Below are 21,346 nucleotides of genomic sequence, written 5' to 3'. Positions count from 1 at the left end.
CCGATTATATTCCATCCCATCATATTGTGGTTTCGATTGCGGCTTTGGCATGATTACGTGTTCGGTTCGGATATTCAACTGGCAGAAATTTTTGAAATCAGAGCTTCCGCAGCGTTCACTGGTTAGGATCATCCAATGGAATGATTTTATGGGAGAGGCCAATTTAAAATGAACGGTTTGAATCTTTAATAACGTGGGCCCAATATCTATTATGTGAGAGGGAGCACCTGACGTTGGAGCCACAACCGTTAAAAGGGTGAAAAGGACCCTAATAGGTACTAGTTGAGCCCAAGTTTATGCGCCCTAACTAAATTCATTGGTTCGTGGTCGGGTTGCAACTTGGGTAGGGTTTTACCCGACCCTTATCGACCTGTAACGACCCGATTCCGTCGAGTCTCTACGAGCAAAAGAACAACACAAAAATCATGGAATTTTTTATTTTTTTTAAAGAGGATAAGTAAGACAACCAACATCCACAACCAAAATCTTATTCCAAATTAAATAAGTCTACCATAACAAGAGGTCCCTACAATAATCATATTCCAAATGAAAACTAAAGTTCAAACTAAAGAAAGTTCCGAAAAGAATAAGAACAGAAAATGACGCAAGACGTCAAAGCGCAATAATCCATGACATGAACTCACCGATCACACTAATCCCACGGTTTCTTTGTTTGCAAACCCTCCGCCATCTAACGCCTCAACTCCTGTGGTGGAGAAAACAATGTTAGAGCAGGGTCCTCCGGAGACCGAGCAGAGTAAAAGAGACAATATAAAAAGTGCATGCAATATAATCCAAATCCCTAACAATATCTAGAAACAATAATAAAGACTGGAAAGAAATTACACTATCTATGGCAATATAAATAAAATGAATGGCAATGATGCAAGATTGTACTATGTATGCAACGAATATGTAAAATGAGACAGCACATTCCCCAGGTACATCCGACTTTTTCCCATTTACTTTTCTGTCAGTTCTTTTCTGACCTTTTCCTTTTTACTGGTGCCCTTGCCGCACAACTACCCACTACCCCTGTCCAAAGGTAGTGGCATTATAGACTCGGATTTCGGTCTTACAGTTAATGCCAAGCTGTTTCGGGGATTTTATCCCTTTTGATGGTTTGCCAACGAAAGGTTGTACACGCTTCTCGCGTTGGTCTTTGGATCTTAGGTTCCAGGATGATACCACCACACCCTTAATTTCCCCTTCACTCTCTCCCATGTATGATATACAAATAGGGATTTTAAAGTACGTTACTTTTGCCTTCTTTTCCTGCATTCTTTCATATAAAGGTTAGAAACAGTTTATTATTAATTTCATTTCAAGTGAACAAGTATAATGAGCTATACAGTTATCATTAAGAAAATTAAATACGTAAGATTACTTTGTATGAAACAAGTTATATTGAAACCATTACAAACACAAGGTCTAGTTGTCACCTACCTTCGAGTTAGAGTTGTGGATAAGAAATTGATGAGCCCCCTAGAGGAGGTGGGAAAATTGGTAACCTAGCAAGGATGAGATACATACACTAAGATCTCACTGGCATATTCAAAATTTTACTCAAAGGGTCTGTTTGTGCAGCAAAGACAGCTAATTTATGTCTTAGCTTTCAAACGAAAACACTTACATCTATTTAGACATGTTCAATAGTTGTATGTTATCTAATATACGAGTTTACTTATTAGTCTACAGATGAAATTTATGATTTCTATTAAAAATACACCCAACTGTTGATCACAGTAAAATCAAATACAAGAGGAACCTTTGATTATTATTAGTTAGGGTCAACGGTTATTCAAGTATTGAAATAAGGGTCTATGAAACCAAGAGGGGGGTGAATTGGTTTTATCAAAAATTTGTACCATTTTAAATTCAAGTATTAAACCTAATTTGATTTTTTCTTCTCTTGATTAGATTTTGGTTGGTTCAAATAATATCAACAAAAGAAAATGCCAAACCAAACAAAAATGAAAGTGCAAGACAAGGAAGGAACACACCGATGTATAGTGGTTCGGGCAAAGCTCTACTCCACTCTTCTTGAGATCGTCCTCAAGGATTTCCACTATGTGAGACATCCACGATACCCGGCTCCGAGGCGATTACACTCCCAAGGGGTATTAAATGAGGATGCCCTTGACACCTTTACATCGACTCTCCTTCTTCTCCGAGTTCTAAGCGTTACTCCTTAGGGTATTAAAAATAGGATGCCCTAGCCACCTTTACAATGAATAGAAGATGAAGATTGCTTGGCTTCTCTTGAAAGCTTGATGCACAATGAAGTCCCCTTGAGTGCTTCCACAATAGGTTGCAAATGAAAGCCCTAAATCCAAACTCTAATGATTTGCAAGTGCAAGGCAAGTTTGGTGGAGAAGAAAAACAAAGGCTCAAGCTAAAAGGAGTTTGCAAGTTCTTTGAATGCTTAAGGATGTTTTTCAAATCATTCAAGAGAGGTAGATAATCCTCTTGAATGAGTATTTATAGCCCTTTGAGAAGATATGACCGTTTAGGGGTGTGAGTATCAAAAGACACTAAAAAATAATTTTTAATTTGAAACCCAACGGCTCTTTTCTGTGCTGTCGCGACGTTTTCAGAATTCCGAGAAAAATTCTCGGAGTTCCGAGAGAATGGCCAGAAGTTGGAAAATACTACTGGACCATTTCTCGGAGTTCCGAGAGAAATTCTAGGAGTTCCGAAAAGCCTAAAATCAGCAGACTTTTCTGTTTTTGTTGCTATTTGACTTTGGGCTTTTGGAACTCAAATCTTATGATAATTTGGAATGTTATGAGGGTCCCAACATGTTGGTCCACCACATAACCAATCACTTAACCAATTAATTTTAATACGGGGAGTGTGGTTAGTTTTGAAAAATACATTTGAAAGATTTTGCCTTGACTTAGAAACCAAAGAGAGAGGATGTACAACAAGTCTAAATATGGTTACGCTCCTCTTTGGTCTTGGTCTTCATAGATCTTCTATGGTGTGGTTGCATTGCTTGGGTGTGTTGAGGTGAGCTCCACATTGATTGTTCTTCCAAGGTGAGTTCTCCCATGTGGTCTCTAGCTCCTTTGACTCTTGTGTGGTACATCTTCAAGCATGACTAAGTGATGTGATGGTTCCTTCTATGATCACCCTATCTTATCACAATACTTCAAGGCAAATTGATTAGTATTCAAGAACATAATCAATTGTGTTTAGAATCATCAAAACAAGATAGGAGAGTAGACCCTTGGGCTTACAATCTCCCCCTTTTTTATGATGACAAACAAAATTGATTATGAGGTGTGTTTGGAGTGATATAATAGGGAAGTGAATGCAGGAACTCCCCCTCAATATATGCACAATGATAAACGATAACAAGTAAAAGCATATAGTGCATATAGAACATGAATAGATAATCAATTTCTAAACTTCTCCCCCTTTTGTCATCGACAAAAAAAAAGGCGAACTTAATCAGGTTTAAGTGCATGCATGAACAAAGTGATATTCGAGAAGTAATTCATGTTGATTAGCTATAAAACTCTCCCTTAAACTTTCAAATGAGGCAAACTAAGATGTATAGCAAATAGGAGTGAATGGAGGTTCAAAATTCACTTTTTTTTTAAATAGAATGAGATAGAGTGTGAAGCTAACATGATGAGTAGGAGTAAATGATGATTGAGTTAGGTACTCCCCCTAAATCAATGCTTATGGTATAAAATATGTAGCCAAGTAATGCACATATTCCTGTTCATGATCGAGATGTTGACGTACTGCCAAATTGTTAGGTATTTTAATTAAGGTGAAGGTACCTCTCCATCTTAGAGAACTAAAAATGCTAAGAGTACCAATTGAGTGATTTTTAAGATTAAGGTTTGACATCTCATTCATGCAGATACTACCAAACAAGGATGATATATATATATATATATATAAGCTGGTGAAAGGCACAAAGTATTTATCTGGCAATTTCTTTGACTTGATCCGCACTCCAAATGTTCAAGGCACTTCGGATATAACATATTATATCATCACTAAGGGATTTTGTAAAGATATCAGCCAATTGTTCCTCAGTGTTGATATATTTTAAGCAAATGTCCCTTTTTTTGAGTGATCTCTAATGAAGTGGTGCCTAATCTCAATATGTTTGGTTCTAGAGTGTTGTATGGGGTTCTTTGTCAAGTTTATAGCACTAGTATTGTCACATTGGATGGGAATATTTTTCAATTTAATTTCATAGTCCATCAATGTGCTTTTCATCCATAGGACTTCTGCACAACAAGCTCCAGCTACCACATATTCTGCTTCTGTTGTGGATAGAGCTACTGAATTTTATTTCTTACTAAACCATGAAACAAGTGATTTGCCCAAGAATTGACAAGTCCCACTAATGCTTTTCCTATCCACTCTACATCTAGCAAAGTCTGCATCTGAATATCTAGTGAGAGTGAAGGCAGTAGATCTTTTATACCATAATCCCAGACTTTGAGTTCCTCTTAAGTACTTGAAGATCTTCTTGACTGCAGATAGGTGAGGCTCATTTGGATCCGATTGCAATCGAGCACAGAGACAGACAGTAAACATGATGTCTGGTCTGCAGGCTATCAAATAGAGTATGCTACCTATCATACCCCTATACATCTTTTGGTCCACACATTTACCAAATTCATCATTTTCTAACTTAACAGATGTACTCATGGGAATTCTTGATGTCTTGCTGCTATCCATACCATACTTCTTTAATAACTCCTTTGTATATTTTTTTTAATTTATAAATATCCCATTTTGATGTTGTTTGATTTGGAGTCCTGAGAAGTAGGTTAACTCACCCATCATGCTCATTTCAAAAAAAAAATTCATTAGAGTTGCAAATTCATCACATATTTTTTGATTAGTCAAGCCACAAATGGTGTCATCCACATAAATCTGGACAAGGAGGATATCTTGATTTTCTCTTTTGATAAATAATGTTTTATCCACCTTTCCCATCTCAAAACCTTTTTCTACTAGGAAGGTGCAAAGCCTCTCATACCAAGCTCTAGGAGCTTGCTTCAGACCATATAAATCCTTATCAAGCTTGAAGACATGATTTGGATGTTTGTAGTCTTCAAAACCTGGAGGTTGCTCAACATACACTTCCTCTTGGATATAGCTATTTAGGAAGGCACTTTTGACATCCATTTGATATAATTTAAATCATGTATGAGATGCATGTGCCAAGAGTATCCTAATAGCTTCCATACGGGCAACAGGAGCAAATGTCTCATCATAGTCTATTCCTTCCTCCTGATTGTACCATTGGGCTACAAGCCTAGCTTTATTTCTAGTGATAATTCAATTTTTATCCATTTTGTTTCTATACACCCATCTTATGCCAATTACCGGATGATCACTAGGCCTAGGCACTAGCCTCCACACCTTGTTCCTTTCAAATTGACTCAACTCTTCTTGCATAGCCATCAACCAATATTCATCCTTTTCGGCTTCCTTGATGGACTTAGGTTCTAATTCGAATCGGAACGCTAAGTTGTTACTCACACTTCGATAGTATGATCTAGTTCTTACCGGCGATGTGGCATCACCTAAGATTTGGGATTCAGGATGATCTACCAATATTCTCCTATCCCTAGGTAATGAGTCATCCTCTACACTCTCAACTTCCTCACTAAGTAATGTATTACTTGTAGATGCATGGGGAGGAGCATTTGTCTTAGGTAAGAGGTGTTCAATAGGTTCATCCTCATCATGTGGCATTTCTTGAGGTGTTGGCTCTCTCTCATCAAATGTAACAGACATGAATTCTTCTACAACTAGGGTTCTTCTATTAAACACTCTATATGCCTTGCTATGTGTAGAATATCCTAAGAATATGTCATCATCCGACTTCTTATCAAATTTACGCAAGTTATCTTTGATATTCAAGATGGAGCATCTACAACCGAACACTCAAAAGTAGCATATATTTGGTTTCAAGTTTTTTCAAAGCTCATGAAGTGTTTTCTTAGAAATTGGCCTCATATGTACCCTATTTGTGATATAGCAAGAGGTGCTAACCGCCTCTGCCCAAAAGTATCTAGGGAGATCATTCTCATGCAACATGGTTCTAGCCATTTCTTGGAGGGTTCGGTTCTTTCTTTCTACAACACCATTTTGTTGAGGTGTCCTAGGTGCCGAAAAGTTGTGTTTGATGCCATGTTCATTACAATAAGTGTCAAAGTGTATATTTTCAAATTCCGTTCCATGGTCACTCCTAATGTAAGATATGGAAATACCTTTCTCATTTTGGACTTGATTACACAACTTAAGAAAATTTTCATAGGTTTCATCTTTATGTGCTAAAAATATGACCCATGTAAATCGTGAGTAGTCATCCACAACAACAAACACGTACCTCTTTCCACCTAGGCTACTTGTCTTCATTGGTCCAAAAAGATCCATATGAAGTAGTTGCAAGGGGTAAGTGGTTGAGATCATATTTTTAGGGGCAAATGAGCACTTCAATTGTTTGCCTAATTGACAAGTTCTACAAATGTGATCTTTGGTGTACTTGAACTTAGGCAACCCTCTAACAATGTCTTTTGATGAGAGGGTTGAAATGAGATCCATTCCGGCATGACCCAACCTCCTATGCCATAACCAAGAATCTTCACTAATGGCATTAAGACAAGTTACATTTTGGAGTCTAAGATCATCTAGCCCAATAGTGTAAATGTTATTGTCTCTAGAACCTATGAATTGCACTTTTCCATCTATCTTATTCTTAACAATGCATTTGTCGAGGTTGAAGACTACTTTAAAACCATTGTCACACAATTGACTAATGCTAATAAGATTATGACATAAGCCATCAACATAAAGTACATCATGTATGGGAGATGTAGAGTTACATATGGTGCCTTCTCCTTTAACTTTTCCTTTCTTATCATCTCCAAAGGTAACATCTCCACCATCCTTGAGTGATAGGGATGCAAATTGAGTGAGGTCTCCGGTCATGTGTCTAGAGCATCCACTATCAAGGTACCATGTGTTCTTCTTGTTGTGGCTTTTAAGGCATACCTACATATGAATAGGCAAGTGAGATCCCTTAGGTACCAAAATCTTCCTAATCTTGCTACGTTCATTTGTTTTTACTTTAGCATTCAATTTGATTTTATCTTGTTTAGCATACATGCAAACAACCTTATAATGTCCTTCTATACCACAATAAAAACAAGTTTTAGCACCACTAGAAGAAGCCTTCACAAATTTATTCTTATAATTTGACATTGTAGTATCTCATTTATGTCCAAGTCCACTCTTATCATGTGACAATCTTTGAATATTAATAAGCCTATCTAATTTTAGTGAACCATTTTCAAATCTTTCAAAAAGTTTCTTTAACTCATCATATTCATGAGATAGTTAACTATTTTCATGCTTTAGTTTGTTGTTTTCAATAGATAGTTCTTGTCAATTTTTATTTAAAATCTTGATGGTAGCATTTAAATCGTGAATTTCAACTTTACATTTTTCATTTTCATTATCTAAAAACTCATGATCTTTCTTTAACCAACCAAATTCTTTTGTCATGCTAGAAAGAGAATTTTCAAGAGATGCATTTTTATCAAGTTCATCATGTGCACTTTGCAAGGAATCAAGAACTTCTTTTAAAATAATAACATCATTTAAAGTACTTATCTCTTGATTGTCATTTGTTGAAGCCATGAAGCATATATTTTTTGCTATCAAGCAATCTTCTCCATCATCCGGCTCACTTTCACTTTCATTGTCCTCATCCCATGTGGCGGTCATTCCTTTCTTGCCTTCTCTCCTCTTGAAACGATTGTTTGGAGTAGACTCATTGTTGAGTGGACAATCCGGGCGAATGTGTCAAAGTTTCTTGCATCCGTAGCATCGGGGTTGAGATGATCCGTCACCGAGCTCTTCTTTCTTCTTGAATGGAGGATTGGCCCTTCTATTTCTCATGCCTCCCATATTCCTTTGCAAGAACTTGATCCTTCTTGTTAGGAGGGTTACCTTATCTTCCATGTCTCCCTTTGCCTCTTCATCATCACCTATATTGCAAGCAAAAGCAACACATTTTCCTTTTTCAATTTTATTTTCAATTTCGGGTGCTTTTGTTTTGAAAATTATCTCATTGATTATCAAGGACCCTAGTAGTTCATCTAGGTTTAATGTGTTCATGTCCTTGGCTTCGGTGATTGCGGAGGTTTTGGATTCCCATGATAAAGGTAGGGATCTAAGGATTTTGGTCACTAAATCTCTATTTGAAAATTATTTTCCAAGTCCTCTTAGTCCATTTACTAGGTTAGTGAATCTAGTGTACATGTCGGCAATGGTTTCATCGGGTGTCATTTGAAAAAGTTCATATTGCCTAATTAGACGATTCATTTTAGATTCCTTAACTTGGTTAGTTCCCTCATGGGTAACTTCTAAGGTGTCCCAAATTTTCTTAGCTGAATTCAAGTTTGAAACTCTATTGAATTCTCTGGGTGACAAAGCACAAATTAAAGAGTTCATGGCTTTGGCATTATAGTTTGAGGCTTGTTGTTCGGCTTCGGTCCATTCATTTAGATTTTTAGTGGGCAAGATATATCCATTATGAATGGCTCTCCACATTTGGTAATCTTGAGTTAAAAATATTTTCATTTTGGTTTTCCAAAATCCATAATTTGTTCCATCAAAATAAGGTGGCCTAGTGTTTGAGTATTCTTCATGGTGTTGAGGGTAGTTTGCCATTTTTAGAATATTTTCTCTAGACCGGTTAGGGTTTTAAACAAAGTAGAGACGAGGCTTTGATACCAATTGAAATAAGGGTCTATAGAACTAAGAGGAGGGTGAATTGGTTTTATCAAAAATTTATACCATTTTATATTCAAATATTAAACCTAATTTGATTTTTTCTTCTCTTGATTAGATTTTGGTTAGTTCAAATAATATCAAATCAAAATGAAATGCCAAACCAAACAAAAATGAAAGTGCAAGACAAGGAAGGAACACACCGATGTATAGTGGTTCGGGCAAAGCCCTACTCCACTCTTCTTGAGATCATCCTCAAGGATTTTCACTATGTGAGACCTCCACGATGCCCGGCTCCGAGGCGATTACACTCTCAAGGGGTATTAAATGAGGATGCCCTTTGACACCTTTACACCGACTCTCCTTCTTCGCCGAGTTCTAAGCGTTACTCCTTAGGGTATTAAAAATAGGATGCCCTAGCCACCTTTACAATGAATAGAATGAAGATTGCTTAGCTTCTCTTGAAAGCTTGATACACAATGAAGTCCCCTTGAGTGCTCTCCACAATAGGTTACAAATGAAAGCCCTAAATCAAAACTCTAATGATTTACAAGTGCAAGGCAAGTTTGGTGGAGAAGAAAAATAAAGGCTCAAGCTAAAAGGGGTTTGCAAGTTCTTTGAATGCTTAAGGATATTTTTCAAATCATTCAAGAGAGGTAGATAATTCTCTTGAATGAGTATTTATAGCCCATTGAGAAGATATGACCGTTTGGGGGTGTGAGTATAAAAAGACACTAAAAAACAATTTTTAATTTGAAACCCAACGACTCTTTTTTTGTGCTGTCGCGACGTTTTCGGAGTTCCGAGAACCATTCTCGGAGTTCCAAGAGAAATTCTCGGAGTTCCGAGAGAATGGCCAGAAGTTGAAAAATACTACTGGACCATTTCTCGGAGTTCCGAGTGAAATTCTCGAAGTTCCGAGCTCGGAGCTTCGAGAAAAATCTCTGAGTTCCGAGAAGCCTAAAATCAACAGACTTTTATGTTTTTGTTGCTATTTGACTTTGAGCTTTTGGAACTCAAATCTTATGATAATTTGGAATGTTATGAGGGTCCCAACATGTTGGTCCACCACATAACCATTCACTTAACCAATTAATTGTAATACGAGGAGTGTGGTTAGTTTTGAAAAATACATTTGAAAGATTTTGCTTTGACTTAGAAATCAAAGAGAGAGGATGTACAACAAGTCTAAATATGGTTACGCTCCTCTTTGATCTTGGTCTTGGTCTTCATAGATCTTCTCTGGTGTGCTTGCATTGCTTGAGTGTGTTGAGGTGAGCTCCACATTGATTGTTCTTCCAAGGTGAGTTATCCCATGGGGTCTCTAGCTCTTTTGACTCTTGTGTGGTACATCTTCAAGCATGACCAAGTGATGTGATGGTTCCTTCTATGATCACCCTATCTTATCACAACACTTCAAGGAAAATTGATTAGTATTCAAGAACATAATCAATTGTGTTTAGAATCATCAAAACAAGATAAGAGAGTAGACCCTTGAGCTTACAAGTATCTAGTTGATACTAGTGAAGTTTGTAAAGATTTGAGGAGGATTATACATATGATATATATCCACAAGTATCTAGTCAAATAAGCATGTCAAAATTTCATCTAATACTTAGGAACATGGGTTACTGTTGGAACCACTACTAGGGTATATCAGAATTTCATTTGATACATAGGGATATATGGTACTGTTGAGATTAACATGTCTGAACAAAAATCACTCCTAACTGTTAGTGTATACAATTTTGATGGAAAGCAGTAGTATATATATTACTCGGAAATTAGTTTTAGCTATAACTATATACAAATCTGATGAAAAAACATGAATCAATATATTATTAAAATGCGAAAAAATCTGTTCGAGATTAGAATATGAATAAATACACTTATTTATCGTGTGTGAAATCTGTTTGTGATGAAAATATGAACAACTCATATTTAGCATGCATATGATTCATCTGTGAATGAAAACATGAATGAATAATTTTATTTAGGTATGAAAATAATATGTCTGTGAATAAAATATGAATGAATACACTTATTTATTAGGTGCGAAATCTGTTTGTGATGAAAACATGGATAGACACATTATTTAACAGGCACATGATCTGTTGGGAATGAAAACATGAATAAATAAATTTATTTAGGCATACACATAATCTGTCTGCGAATGAAAATATGCACGAATATAATTATTTGTATGCGAAAAATCTGCCTGAGAGGAAAAACCTGAATTAATACATTATTTCAATATGCAGGGATATGCATAGACTTTATCCAAACCAAAAATTTGTATATCGAAAATCCTTTTGTGTCTAGGGATTTTGCGGAATTGAAGAAAATTATATTGGATCCATCAATACCTAGATCGACAAAAATAGTCTAAAGCATGAGCATCTATCATAGGATAAAAAATCTAGGGTACTGTTATGCCCAAAAGTGGTAACAGATACGACAGTGACGAAGAGCTGATCTGGCGGGCCCAAGGGACTGAGCTGAAGGTACTAAGCCCTGCACAAGGACGCACGAGGTCAGAAGACCAACCCGGAGTCGTTGCTCCGGATGGGCCCTTCGACACTCAAGTCAGTATGAGCAAAAGTGCAGAGCCAAAACTTTAATAGTGGTAGTTCAGACGTTATTACCCCTTTCTTTGGGCCTTAGGAGGCTTTTTATAGAGAAGGCCCTGGGGTGGTTGAATTACCTACCCCAGGACAGGTGTCGGCCCATTTGTGGGTTTAGGTTTACCTGATCTCGGCAGATTACCAGACTACCCCTGGGCAGGTGCTAAATTCGTGGTGGGCCCTCTAAGGGCCACGTGTCGACAGCTAATTGGACGTTGCTTTTCATACCCCATCAGTTGCCCCCCAGTTCTCCAAGTCATTGTCGTGATTTGGGGAAGTATGAGGCTGTGTTCCTGAGTGATTGAGTGACGGCTTGGGACAGGCAGAAGTTTGAAGTGGAAAGTCTGTCCAGCCAAGCCGTCTGTCCGGCCTGGGACGAGCAGAGATGAGAAGTGAAAAATCTGTCCAGCAAAGCCGTCTGTCCGGCATGTAACGGGCAGAAAATTGAAGTGGAAAAATCTGTCCAACCAAGCCGTCTGTCCGGTCTGGGACGGGCAGAAAATTTGAAATGAAAAAAAAAATTTGTCCGACCAAGTAGTCTGTCCGGCTTGGGACGGGCAGAAAATTGAAGTGGAAAAATATGTCCGGCCAAGCCGTCTGTCCGGCCTCAAGCCTCTAGGCTATAAGAGGAGGTTTTCACCCTTCATTCTTCACTTCTCACTTTTTACTTCTACCTCTTTTTGCTCTGCCTGCTTGGCTCTGGTAGCTTGTGGTCGTTTGCGAATTAGGAGCCTTTCTCTTCAGACCGGTAATCTTCTTTTTGGCGCGTCTTTATTTGATTTCTCTTTTGTGTTCTTGATGTCCAGTAGTTCTGAGTCTGGTTCTAAGTCATCTTCAGGGGAGTACGCATCTTCTAGTGGTTCCGGGTCTAGTTCATCAGAGAGGACCGAAACTAATCCGACCAGGATTCCCGGCCACTTTATGGCAAGCCCTAGTATTAGTGTAGTTGCTCTTGACGAGCCCATAGATAGTGGGGACGAGGTGATTTTAGATTTAAACACCACCCCCGTCCGAACGGACAGCTTCTTCCGAGCAGAGGAAAGTGGAGGTAGTGATGTCGCCGAGGCGTCCACCACATTCATTCCAGGCCGGGCGGTAGAGGTCATAACTGAGGCTCGGATGGACGCCAACCCCCTGTACAACATTCAAGCTCTTTACGAGGAGAACTACCTCGAACAGTCCAAGTTAGGGGAAGTTCGGGACAGGTACTGCATTCTTGAGCGGTTCATTTTGAGGGTGGCGATAGAGGAAGATAGGGCTTGTAACGATAGCACCGATGTATGCATCTACGAGGAATTCCTAAGAGCTGGGCTTAGGTTTTCCCTGCACCCCTTCTTCGTAGAGGTTCTCCGGTATTACGGCCTGGCTCCAGCTCAGGTTGCGCTGAACTCATGGAGAACGCTGATTGAAATTTATATACCTGGTCCGGGGACGGTTCCAGAGAAACTTCTCCATTCCATTGTTCCGTATGTGCGCGCATTTGAAGAGGCACAAGGACGGAGGTTTGATTTATATAAGCCAACGTCTGGAGGTGAAGATGATCACCGCCATCCCATCCTCCATACACGTATGGAAGAACAGGTTCGGTTACGTCGAGGACAGCGAAGCTACTGAGCCTTGGCCGGTTCCTTTAAAATGGGACACCCCGGACACGCTGGCGCTAAGCCGTAAGCCGGTCCTTGAAGGCGAGGATAAGCTTACGTTCGCTCAGGTTTGCGAGGAGCTGCAACGAGAAGGCTTGATTCACTGTAGAGAGTTCTCTAAGGAAGAGATTCTGGTCGGGCTTGGCATTAGTACTGTGACCCGGGCTTGGCATTAGTACTAGTTTTGATCTTTAGTCTTCTCTTTTGCTGCTACTGACCTGTTTGTTCTGTCGAATTTCAGAGATGCAGAAGCAGTCCGCGCTGGAGAAGGTAAGGCAGAGTGCCTTTGGGAGGGGGCAGGGCCAGAAAAGGAAGGCCCGCGAGATTTTTAGTCCTGCACCTGCGCAGGACGCGCCACCCAGAGGGAGCAAGCCTACAGTAAAGATTGTTGGAGTCTACGGTCGGGGAGCTGGATCCTCGAGGCAATCGGATGTGGTCCTTGGCGTCCAATCCCCCCCCCCCCCGCAAGGCCTGCGGACAATGTTTTTCGGCCCAATTGGGCCGTTCAGAAGAATGACACCGGCCTGGGTGACAGCTGGATAGCCAGGGAGATAGTCACCAAGGGCTTGTTGAAGCAAGACAAGCTCAAGGTCCTGCACGAGTCTTCGGACACGGCCGACGAGGCCATGTTCTCCTCGATCTATCAAGTCTATGTTTTCTTTTCTTTTTTTTTCTTTTTGCATATACCTCACTTAATCCGCAGATCGGCTGCTACTATAGTGACCTCCGCGCAAAGAGCCGGGGCTTCTCCGCTGCGATCACCAAGTCAGAGGAGCAGAACGGCAAGCTGAAGCAGGAAGCCATCAAGCTCAATAGGTCCCTTCAGGAGAGGGACCAAGAGATCCTGCAGCTGAAAAATGAGGCGGCCGTTCAGAAGGAGAAGGCTAGCGATGACCTCAATCAGCAGAGGGAGAGGGAGAGGGAAAGGCTAAGGGAGGCCGTGAAGGAGGCCGTGCAGAAGAAAGAGGATGAGCTTGTCAGCTTGTCCACTGAATCTTATAAGTTGGGGTTCATGGATTGCCTTGATCAAGTCAAGGGATCCAACCCGAATGTCGCCCTGGAAGGCCTTGTTCTGCCTGAGCCGGTGCCCGGGGACACCGACGAACAGGGCGCCCTCCTAGCAACTAATGCCTCTGAGGTGGATCCTCAGCGGGATGGTGGTCATGAGGGGTCTTGAACTCCCCATCTTTTTCCTGTTTTGGCAAGATTAATGAATTCTTTTGTAATGGCCCTTGAAGGCCCAACTTTTGTAATGGCCCTTCGAGGCCCGACTTTTGTAATGACCCTTGGAGGCCCAACTTTTTAAGAATAGAAGTTTCATTGTCACCTATTGCATCTGCTCGCATTCGCCTTTTGACTAACACTGGTTAATCTGACACTGGGCCGACAACACTTGGGAAGATGGATCGTTTCCGACAAGAAGTGCGCTTCCGGTCTTTGTGAAGGTGAGCCAAACAACAGATACCCAAGTTTTATTGAACTTAGGTTCTTGCAAGGGTTTGGTTTTCTGCCCGGGTCCGTTCCTGACCAGGAGTGCACTTCCAGTCTTTTTGGAGACGAACCGGGGTGAACCAAGCATCGGGGCCCCAAGTTTTATTGAACTTGGATTCTGGCGAGGGTTTGGTTTTTTGCCCGCGTCCGTTCCTGACCAGAAGTGCGCTTCCGGTCTTTTTGGAGACGAACCGGGGTGAACCAAGTATCGAGTCCCCAAGTTTTATTGAACTTGGATTCTGGCGAGGGTTTGGTTTTCTGCCGGGGTCCGTTCCTGACCAGAAGTGCGCTTCCGGTCTTTTTGGAGACGAACCGGGGCGAACTAAGCATCGGGTCCCCAAGTTTTATTGAACATGGTTTCTTGCGAGGGTTTGGTTTTCTGCACGAGTCCGTTCCTGACCAGAATTGTGCTTCCGGTCTTTTTGGAGACGAACCGGGGTGAACCAAGCATCGGGTCCCCAAGTTTTATTGAACTTGGATTCTGGCGAGGGTTTGGTTTTCTGCCCGGGTCCGTTCCTGACCAGAAGTGCGCTCCCGGTCTTTTTGGAGACGAACCGGGGCAAACCAAGCATCGGGTCCCCAAGTTTTATTGAACTTGGATTCTGGCGAGGGTCTGGTTTTCTGCCCGGGTCCGTTCCTGACCAGAAGTGCGGTTCCGGTCTTTTTGGAGACGAACTGGGGTGAACCAAGCATCGGGTCCACAAGTTTTATTGAACTTGGATTCTGGCGAGGGTTTGGTTTTCTGCCCGGGTCCGTTCCTGACCAGAAGTGCACTTCTGGTCTTTTTGGAGACGAACTGGGGTGAACCAAGCATCAGGTCCCCAAGTTTTATTGAACTTGGATTCTGGCGAGGGTTTGGTTTTCTGCCCGGGTCCGTTCCTTACCAGAAGTGCGCTTCCGGTCTTTTTGGAGACGAACCGGAGCGAACCAAGCATCAGGTCCCCAAGTTTAATTGAACTTGGATTCTGGCGAGGGTTTGGTTTTCTGCCCGGGTCCGTTCCTGACCAGAAGTGCACTTTCGGTCTTTTTGGAGACGAACTGGGGTGAACCAAGCATCGGGTCCCCAAGTTTTATTAAACTTGGATTCTGGCGAGGGTTTGGTTTTCTGCCCGGGTCCGTTCCTGACCAGAAGTGCGCTTCCGGTTTTTTTGGAGATGAACCGGGATGAACCAAGCATCGGGTCCCCAAATTTTATTGAACTTGGATTCTGGCGAGGGTTTAGTTTTCTGCCGAGGTCCGTTCCTGACCAGAAGTGCGCTTCCGGACTTTTTGGAGACGAACCGGGGTGAACCAAGCATCGGGTCCCCAAGTTTTATTGAACTTGGATTCTGGCGACGGTTTGGTTTTCTGCCCGGGTCCGTTCCTTAACAAAAGTGCGCTTCCGGTCTTTTTGGAGACGAACCGGAGCGAACCAAGCATCAGGTCCCCAAGTTTTATTGAACTTGGATTCTGGCGAGGGTACGGTTTCTGCCCGGGTCCGTTCCTGAGCAGAAGTGCGCTTCCGGTCTTTTTAGAGACGAACCGGGGTGAACCAAGCATCGGGTACAATCTGAGATGAAGAACTCGGAGCTTGCAAAGAAACAGTAGCCTCTTTATTATCAACATTCAGGCGTAATTACAACGGCATCCGCATTTGCACCAAGTTGTAGGCTATTGGTAGTATTTTCTGAGGTTCTTCGAGTTCCAAGCATGGGGTAGTAGGTACTCGCCAAGTGTCTCCAATTTGTAACTCCCCGGGCGAATGACTCCTTTCACTCGGTACGGCCCCTCCCAGGTCGGGGAGAGTTTACCTACCTTCTTTGGTTGGCAGATGGCGGCCTTTTTCAAAACTAAATCGCCCGCTCGGGATTCTCTTGGGCGTATCCTCATGTAGTGATAGTTGGACAGTTTCTGCTTGTAGGTCGCGACCCTGATTCGGGTTTCTTCCTGGACTTCTTCCAGCAAGTCGAGGTTTGCGTGGAGTCCGTCCCCGTTGAGCGGTTCGTTGAAGTTGGTGACTTTGGGAGATGGGACACCAACATCAACGGGGATCACTGCCTCAGTCCCAAAGGACAGGTTGAAGAGCGACTCCCCCGTTGTGGTGCGTGGGGTGGTATGATACACCCATAGGACGTGATAGAATTCACCAGCCCATCAGCCTGCTTTCTCGTCTAGCCTTTTCTTAATCCCTTGGAGCAGGATTCTGTTTGTAACTTTGGTCTGCCCATTCGTTTGAGGGTGTGCCACGGAGGTGAACCTTTGTTCGATTTTCAAGTCTAAGCAGAATTTTCAAAAGTTCCGGCAATCAAACTGCTTGCCGTTGTCCGTTATCAAGATGCGGGGTATCCCAAATCTGCAAATAACGGACTTCCAAAAGAAGGTTTGTACATTTTGCTCTGTGATCTGGGCTAGAGGTTCAGCCTCCACCCACTTGGTAAAGTAGTCTATAGCGACTACGACGAACTCACGTCTCCCCGATGCTGGCAGAAAAGGGCCCAGAATGTCCATCCCCCATACTGCAAAAGGGAGTGGACTGACGATTGGGGCCATTGGTACAACCGGTTGATGAATCGTGGGAGAGAATTTTTGGCATCTCTCACACTTTTTGACTAGGTCCAGGGCGTCTCGCCTCAAAGTTGGCCAGTACAGGCCTCTCAACAGTACTTTGATGGCCAGTGCCTTGCCCCCCCAAGTGTTCTCCGCAAATTCCTTCGTGTGTTTCTTGTAGAGTGTATGCGGCGTCGCTCGGCCGGAGGCATTTCAGGTATGGAAGGGTGTACGACCTCTTGTAAAGGCTCTCACCATCTAGGGAAAACCTTGCTGCTCGTTGTATCACTTTGCAAGCCTCCTTCTTCCCTTCAGGAAGCTTCCCATTGCGCAGGTAATCGATGATTTCGTCAATCCAGCATGGCTCGTGCTCAACCTGCATTACTCCCACTGCCTCGTTCTCGATGCTGGATTTCTTCAGAAACTCCATACATATACTCATGAGAGCAGTGTAACCGAACGCTGCCAGTTTGGATAGCACATCTGCTTTTACATTCTCCGTTCTAGGGCTTCGGATGAGCTCGAAACTTTTGAACTTGCTGGCTAGCTGGCGGACCTTGGAAAGATATTTAATCATGCGCTCGTCGCGGGCCTCGTAGACTCCTTAGATCTGGTTTGCAACCAGCTGGGAGTCGCAATACGCCTTCAGCCTTTCGGCGCGGGTCTGGACTGCCAGGTTCATTCCGGCGATGGGAGCCTCATATTCTACCTCAATGTTGGACGCGCGGAATCCGAACCTTAGTGTGTAGTCCATAACAAAGTTTTCAGGCCCTGTGAGGATCAGGCCGGCCCCGCAGCCAGTCTTGTTTGAAGATCCGTCCACATATACTTCCCAGAGCGGCTCATCGGACGACAGCTTCTGGTTTGCTGGTATAGGGATGCTTTCTGCTCTTACAGGTTCACTCTCAACTTCTGCTTGTGCCCCAGGTGTAGTTGTCTCTTCTACAACATTAGTTTGGTGGTTTCGGACGCGATGCTTTGCCGAGGGATGGTGCATTCGGCTACGAAGTGTGCCAGCACTTGGGCCTTTATCGCCGGCCTGGGCAAGTATTGGATATCAAACTCGCTCAGTTCCACGGCCCACTTCATAAGTTGCCCCAAGCTGTCCGGCCTGTGGAGAACCTGTCTGAGTGGTTGATCGGTTAAGACCTTTATTGTATGGGCTTGAAAATACGGCCTCAGTTTTCTGGCCGTCATGATGAGGGCATATGCCAGCTTCTCCACTCGCTGGTATCTGGTCTCAGCATCGCATAGGACCTTGCTAACATAGTAGACTGGTTTCTGCTGGTTGTGCACTTCTTGAATCAGTACTGCCACCAATGCCATGGGGCTCACTGACAGGTACAAGAGTATCTCTTCTCCGGGCTCTGGTTTGGTTAACAATGGTGGAGAGGACAAGTACTGCTTCAGCTCTTCAAATGCGACTTGACAATCCGATATCCAGGGGGTTGTTTTGATTCCTTTGACAGCATTGAAGAAAGGTAGGCATCTTTCCGTAGATTTTGAGATGAAGCGTCCCAGTGCGGCCACCATTCCGGTTAGCTGCTGCACTTCCTTAATGGTCTTTGGTGGAGTGAGCCCCACCACAGCCATGATCTTCTCTGGATTGGCTTCTATCCCTCTTTTGCTTACCATAAATCCCAGGAATTTTCCCGAGCTGATACCGAACGTGCACTTGGTGGGGTTGAGCTTCATGTTAAGTTCCCTTAGGACGTGGAATGTTTCTTTCAAGTCGGAAACATGATCTTGCGCGCTCTGGCTTTTGACCAACATGTCATCTACATAGACCTCCATGTTGCGGCCAATTTGTTTTTTGAAGAGCTTGTTTACGAGTCTCTGATAAGTTGCCCCCGCATTCTTCAGACCAAAAGGCATGACACGGTAACAGTACGTGCCATGATCCGTTACGAATGATGTTTTTGGTACATCCGGTTCATACATTCTGATTGGGTTGTACCCGGAGAAGGCATCCATGAAGCTCAGTAGTTCGTGACCAGCGGTGGCATCTATCAGCTGATCAATTTTTAGGAGTGGATAGCTATCCTTAAGGCAAGCTTTGTTCAAATCAATGAAGTCAACGTAGATCCTCCACTTTCCGTTGGCTTTTTTCACTAGGACCACGTTTGCCAGCCAGTCCGGATATTGAATTTCTGGAATGAAGTCAGCCCTCAAGAGCCTCTCCACTTCTTCCTTGATCGCTTGTCGCCTTTCCAGGGCAAAGTGTCTCCTTTTTTGTTTCACGAGCTTGCAGGTGGGGTCAACACCGAGTCTGTGCGTACTGATCTCCGGATCTATGCCAGGCATGTTTACGGGAGCCCATGCGAAGACATCTGGGTTGTCTCGAAGAAACTGGGTGAGGTTCTGCTTGGTGCTATTGTCTAAAGAGGAGCCGATTTGAATGAACTTCTCGCTATCGTCTTCACACAGAGGAACTGAGATGAGGTCTTCGGCGGGTTCATTTACTTGGGCTTCGTCTCTCAGATCAAGTAGTTCAATTGGCAATGATTCTGACGCATTTTTGCCTTTGAGTGCCATAGCATAGCACTCCCTAGACTGTGGTTGGTCCCCTCTAACTTCTCCCACACCATTTAGAGTTATGAATTTCATTTTCTGATAGTACGCGGAAGCAACAGCACATATGAGATTCTGGCCGGGTCGTCCCAAGATAGCGTTGTAGACCAACGTGGCCCTCACTACCAGGAAGTTGACCATTATGAAAGCTTGACAGAGCGGTTCCCTAACGAGGACCGAGAGTTCAATCTGTCCTTCCACTTTGACAATTTCTCCTGAGAAACCGAACAGATCGGATTTCGCCGGCCACAAGCGGTCGTCTCCTATCATCATCTGTTTGAATGCATGATAGTAGAGAATGTCGGCCGAACTCCCGTTGTCGACGAGGATTTTCTTTAACTCCCAGTTCGCAACGAGCATGGTTATGACCAGGGCGTCGTCATGGGGGAGTATCAAGTTGTCAAGATCTGCATCTGAGAAAGAGATCTCATTCTCTGTCTTCATCTTTTTGCTGCATGTGTACACGGCATTGACTTGGCGCGCGTAAGCCTTTCGAGCTACTGATGATGTACCTCCAGCGGCCGGTCCCCCAATAATGGTGTTTATGACCCCGTTAGGCTGGGATCGGCGCGCCTCGGGTCGTGGGCTTACCGGGGGAAGAGATTTGTTCCGCACAGGAGACAGCGGGGGTGGTCGAGGGCTTTGGCCCTGTTGGCTTCTCCCTCAGTGCTCTCTCCTGTCGTCGTCATCTTTAACATACTTTTTTAAGTACCCCCGATTAATCAGCAGCTCGATTTCTTCTTTGAGGTGCCAGAACTCATCGGTGTCATGCCCGTGGTCCTTATGGAACCGACAATACTTCGACTTATCTCTCTTGTTTCCTTTCGAGATCATCCTGGTCGGCCATCTTACGAATTCTTCTCCCTTGATTGCGGCTAGTATGTGTCTCCTGGAGGTGTTGAGCGGGGTGTAATTCTCTTCCCTCCTTTGTGGGGTTCTCTCTCTTCTCGAGGCTTTATCGTCCCTACGCTGCTTGGTATGGTTCTTCTCTTCGGAGGTTATCATCCGGTTTGAATCTATGGCGGCGAGCATCTCCTCCACGGATATGTACTCCTCGGCCCCTGCCATTAGATCTGCCAATGAGTGTGGATTTCGGTGGGCTACTGATCGCCGGAAATCGTTAGACTTTGCACCGGCGAGGAGCGCATTTGCTGCGGCTGAGGGATCCAAGTTTGGCACCTGGAGGGCCTCCCTGTTGAAACGGATCACGAAGGCTTTTAGAGGTTCATTATCCTCCTGTCGCAAGGCCATGAGGGACATTGTTGTGTTTCTTGGCCTCCGACTGCTCATGAAATGTCGGACCAGATCGTCCCCGAAGTCATCGAAGTTGCTGATGGAGTTTAGCTTAATCCGCGAGTACCAATCTCGCGTCGCACCCGTTAGGGTGGTGGGGAAGGCTCTGCAGAGGAAACCATAGGAAGCGTCGTGGAGGAGCATCATTGTTCTAAACGTCTCCAAATGGTCTACAGGGTCAGTGGTTCCATCATATTGAGGAACCAGTGGCATTTTGAACCCTTTGGGCGCCGGCACGCTCATAACATTGTCTGTGAACGGTAGTCTGCTCGAGAATGTCTTCGAAGTAGGCTTGCCTTGATCTTTCGCCAGTTCTTCTATTCGGTGGTCTATTTCTTCGATCATTCTCATCATCGGATCGGCCACCTTATCCACTCGGCCTGCAGACCTATTTTTCTCCACTGAGGGGCTCGCCGT

General features: G+C 43.3%; 2 protein-coding genes across 2 annotated transcripts; both read right to left on the bottom strand.

Moving 5' to 3' along the window:
* Nucleotides 1-17,114: 17,114 nt before the first annotated feature.
* LOC143891170 (uncharacterized) lies at nt 17,115-17,642 on the bottom strand. The gene has a single exon (XM_077395807.1). It carries the CDS (start codon nt 17,640-17,642, stop codon nt 17,115-17,117), a length of 528 nt encoding a protein of 175 aa, XP_077251922.1.
* Nucleotides 17,643-20,299: 2,657 nt separating this feature from the next.
* On the bottom strand, nt 20,300-21,283 carry LOC143891169 (uncharacterized). The gene has a single exon (XM_077395806.1). The coding sequence runs from the start codon at nt 21,281-21,283 to the stop codon at nt 20,300-20,302; it is 984 nt and encodes a 327-aa protein (XP_077251921.1).
* Nucleotides 21,284-21,346: the final 63 nt, after the last annotated feature.

The sequence above is a fragment of the Tasmannia lanceolata genome, unplaced genomic scaffold (assembly GCF_043159265.1).
Source record: "Tasmannia lanceolata isolate RefF3 unplaced genomic scaffold, GAP_Taslan_0.1 ptg000013l, whole genome shotgun sequence".
Classification (NCBI taxonomy): domain Eukaryota; kingdom Viridiplantae; phylum Streptophyta; class Magnoliopsida; order Canellales; family Winteraceae; genus Tasmannia; species Tasmannia lanceolata.
The sequence above is the reverse complement of the archived record's forward strand: the minus strand, read 5'-3'. Positions and strand labels throughout refer to the sequence as shown.

Coding starts and splice junctions, on each gene's coding strand:
- LOC143891169 (XM_077395806.1), bottom strand. CDS start 21,283: ATGATGAGAATGATCGAAGAAATAGACCACCGAATAGAAGAACTGGCG.
- LOC143891170 (XM_077395807.1), bottom strand. CDS start 17,642: ATGATTAAATATCTTTCCAAGGTCCGCCAGCTAGCCAGCAAGTTCAAA.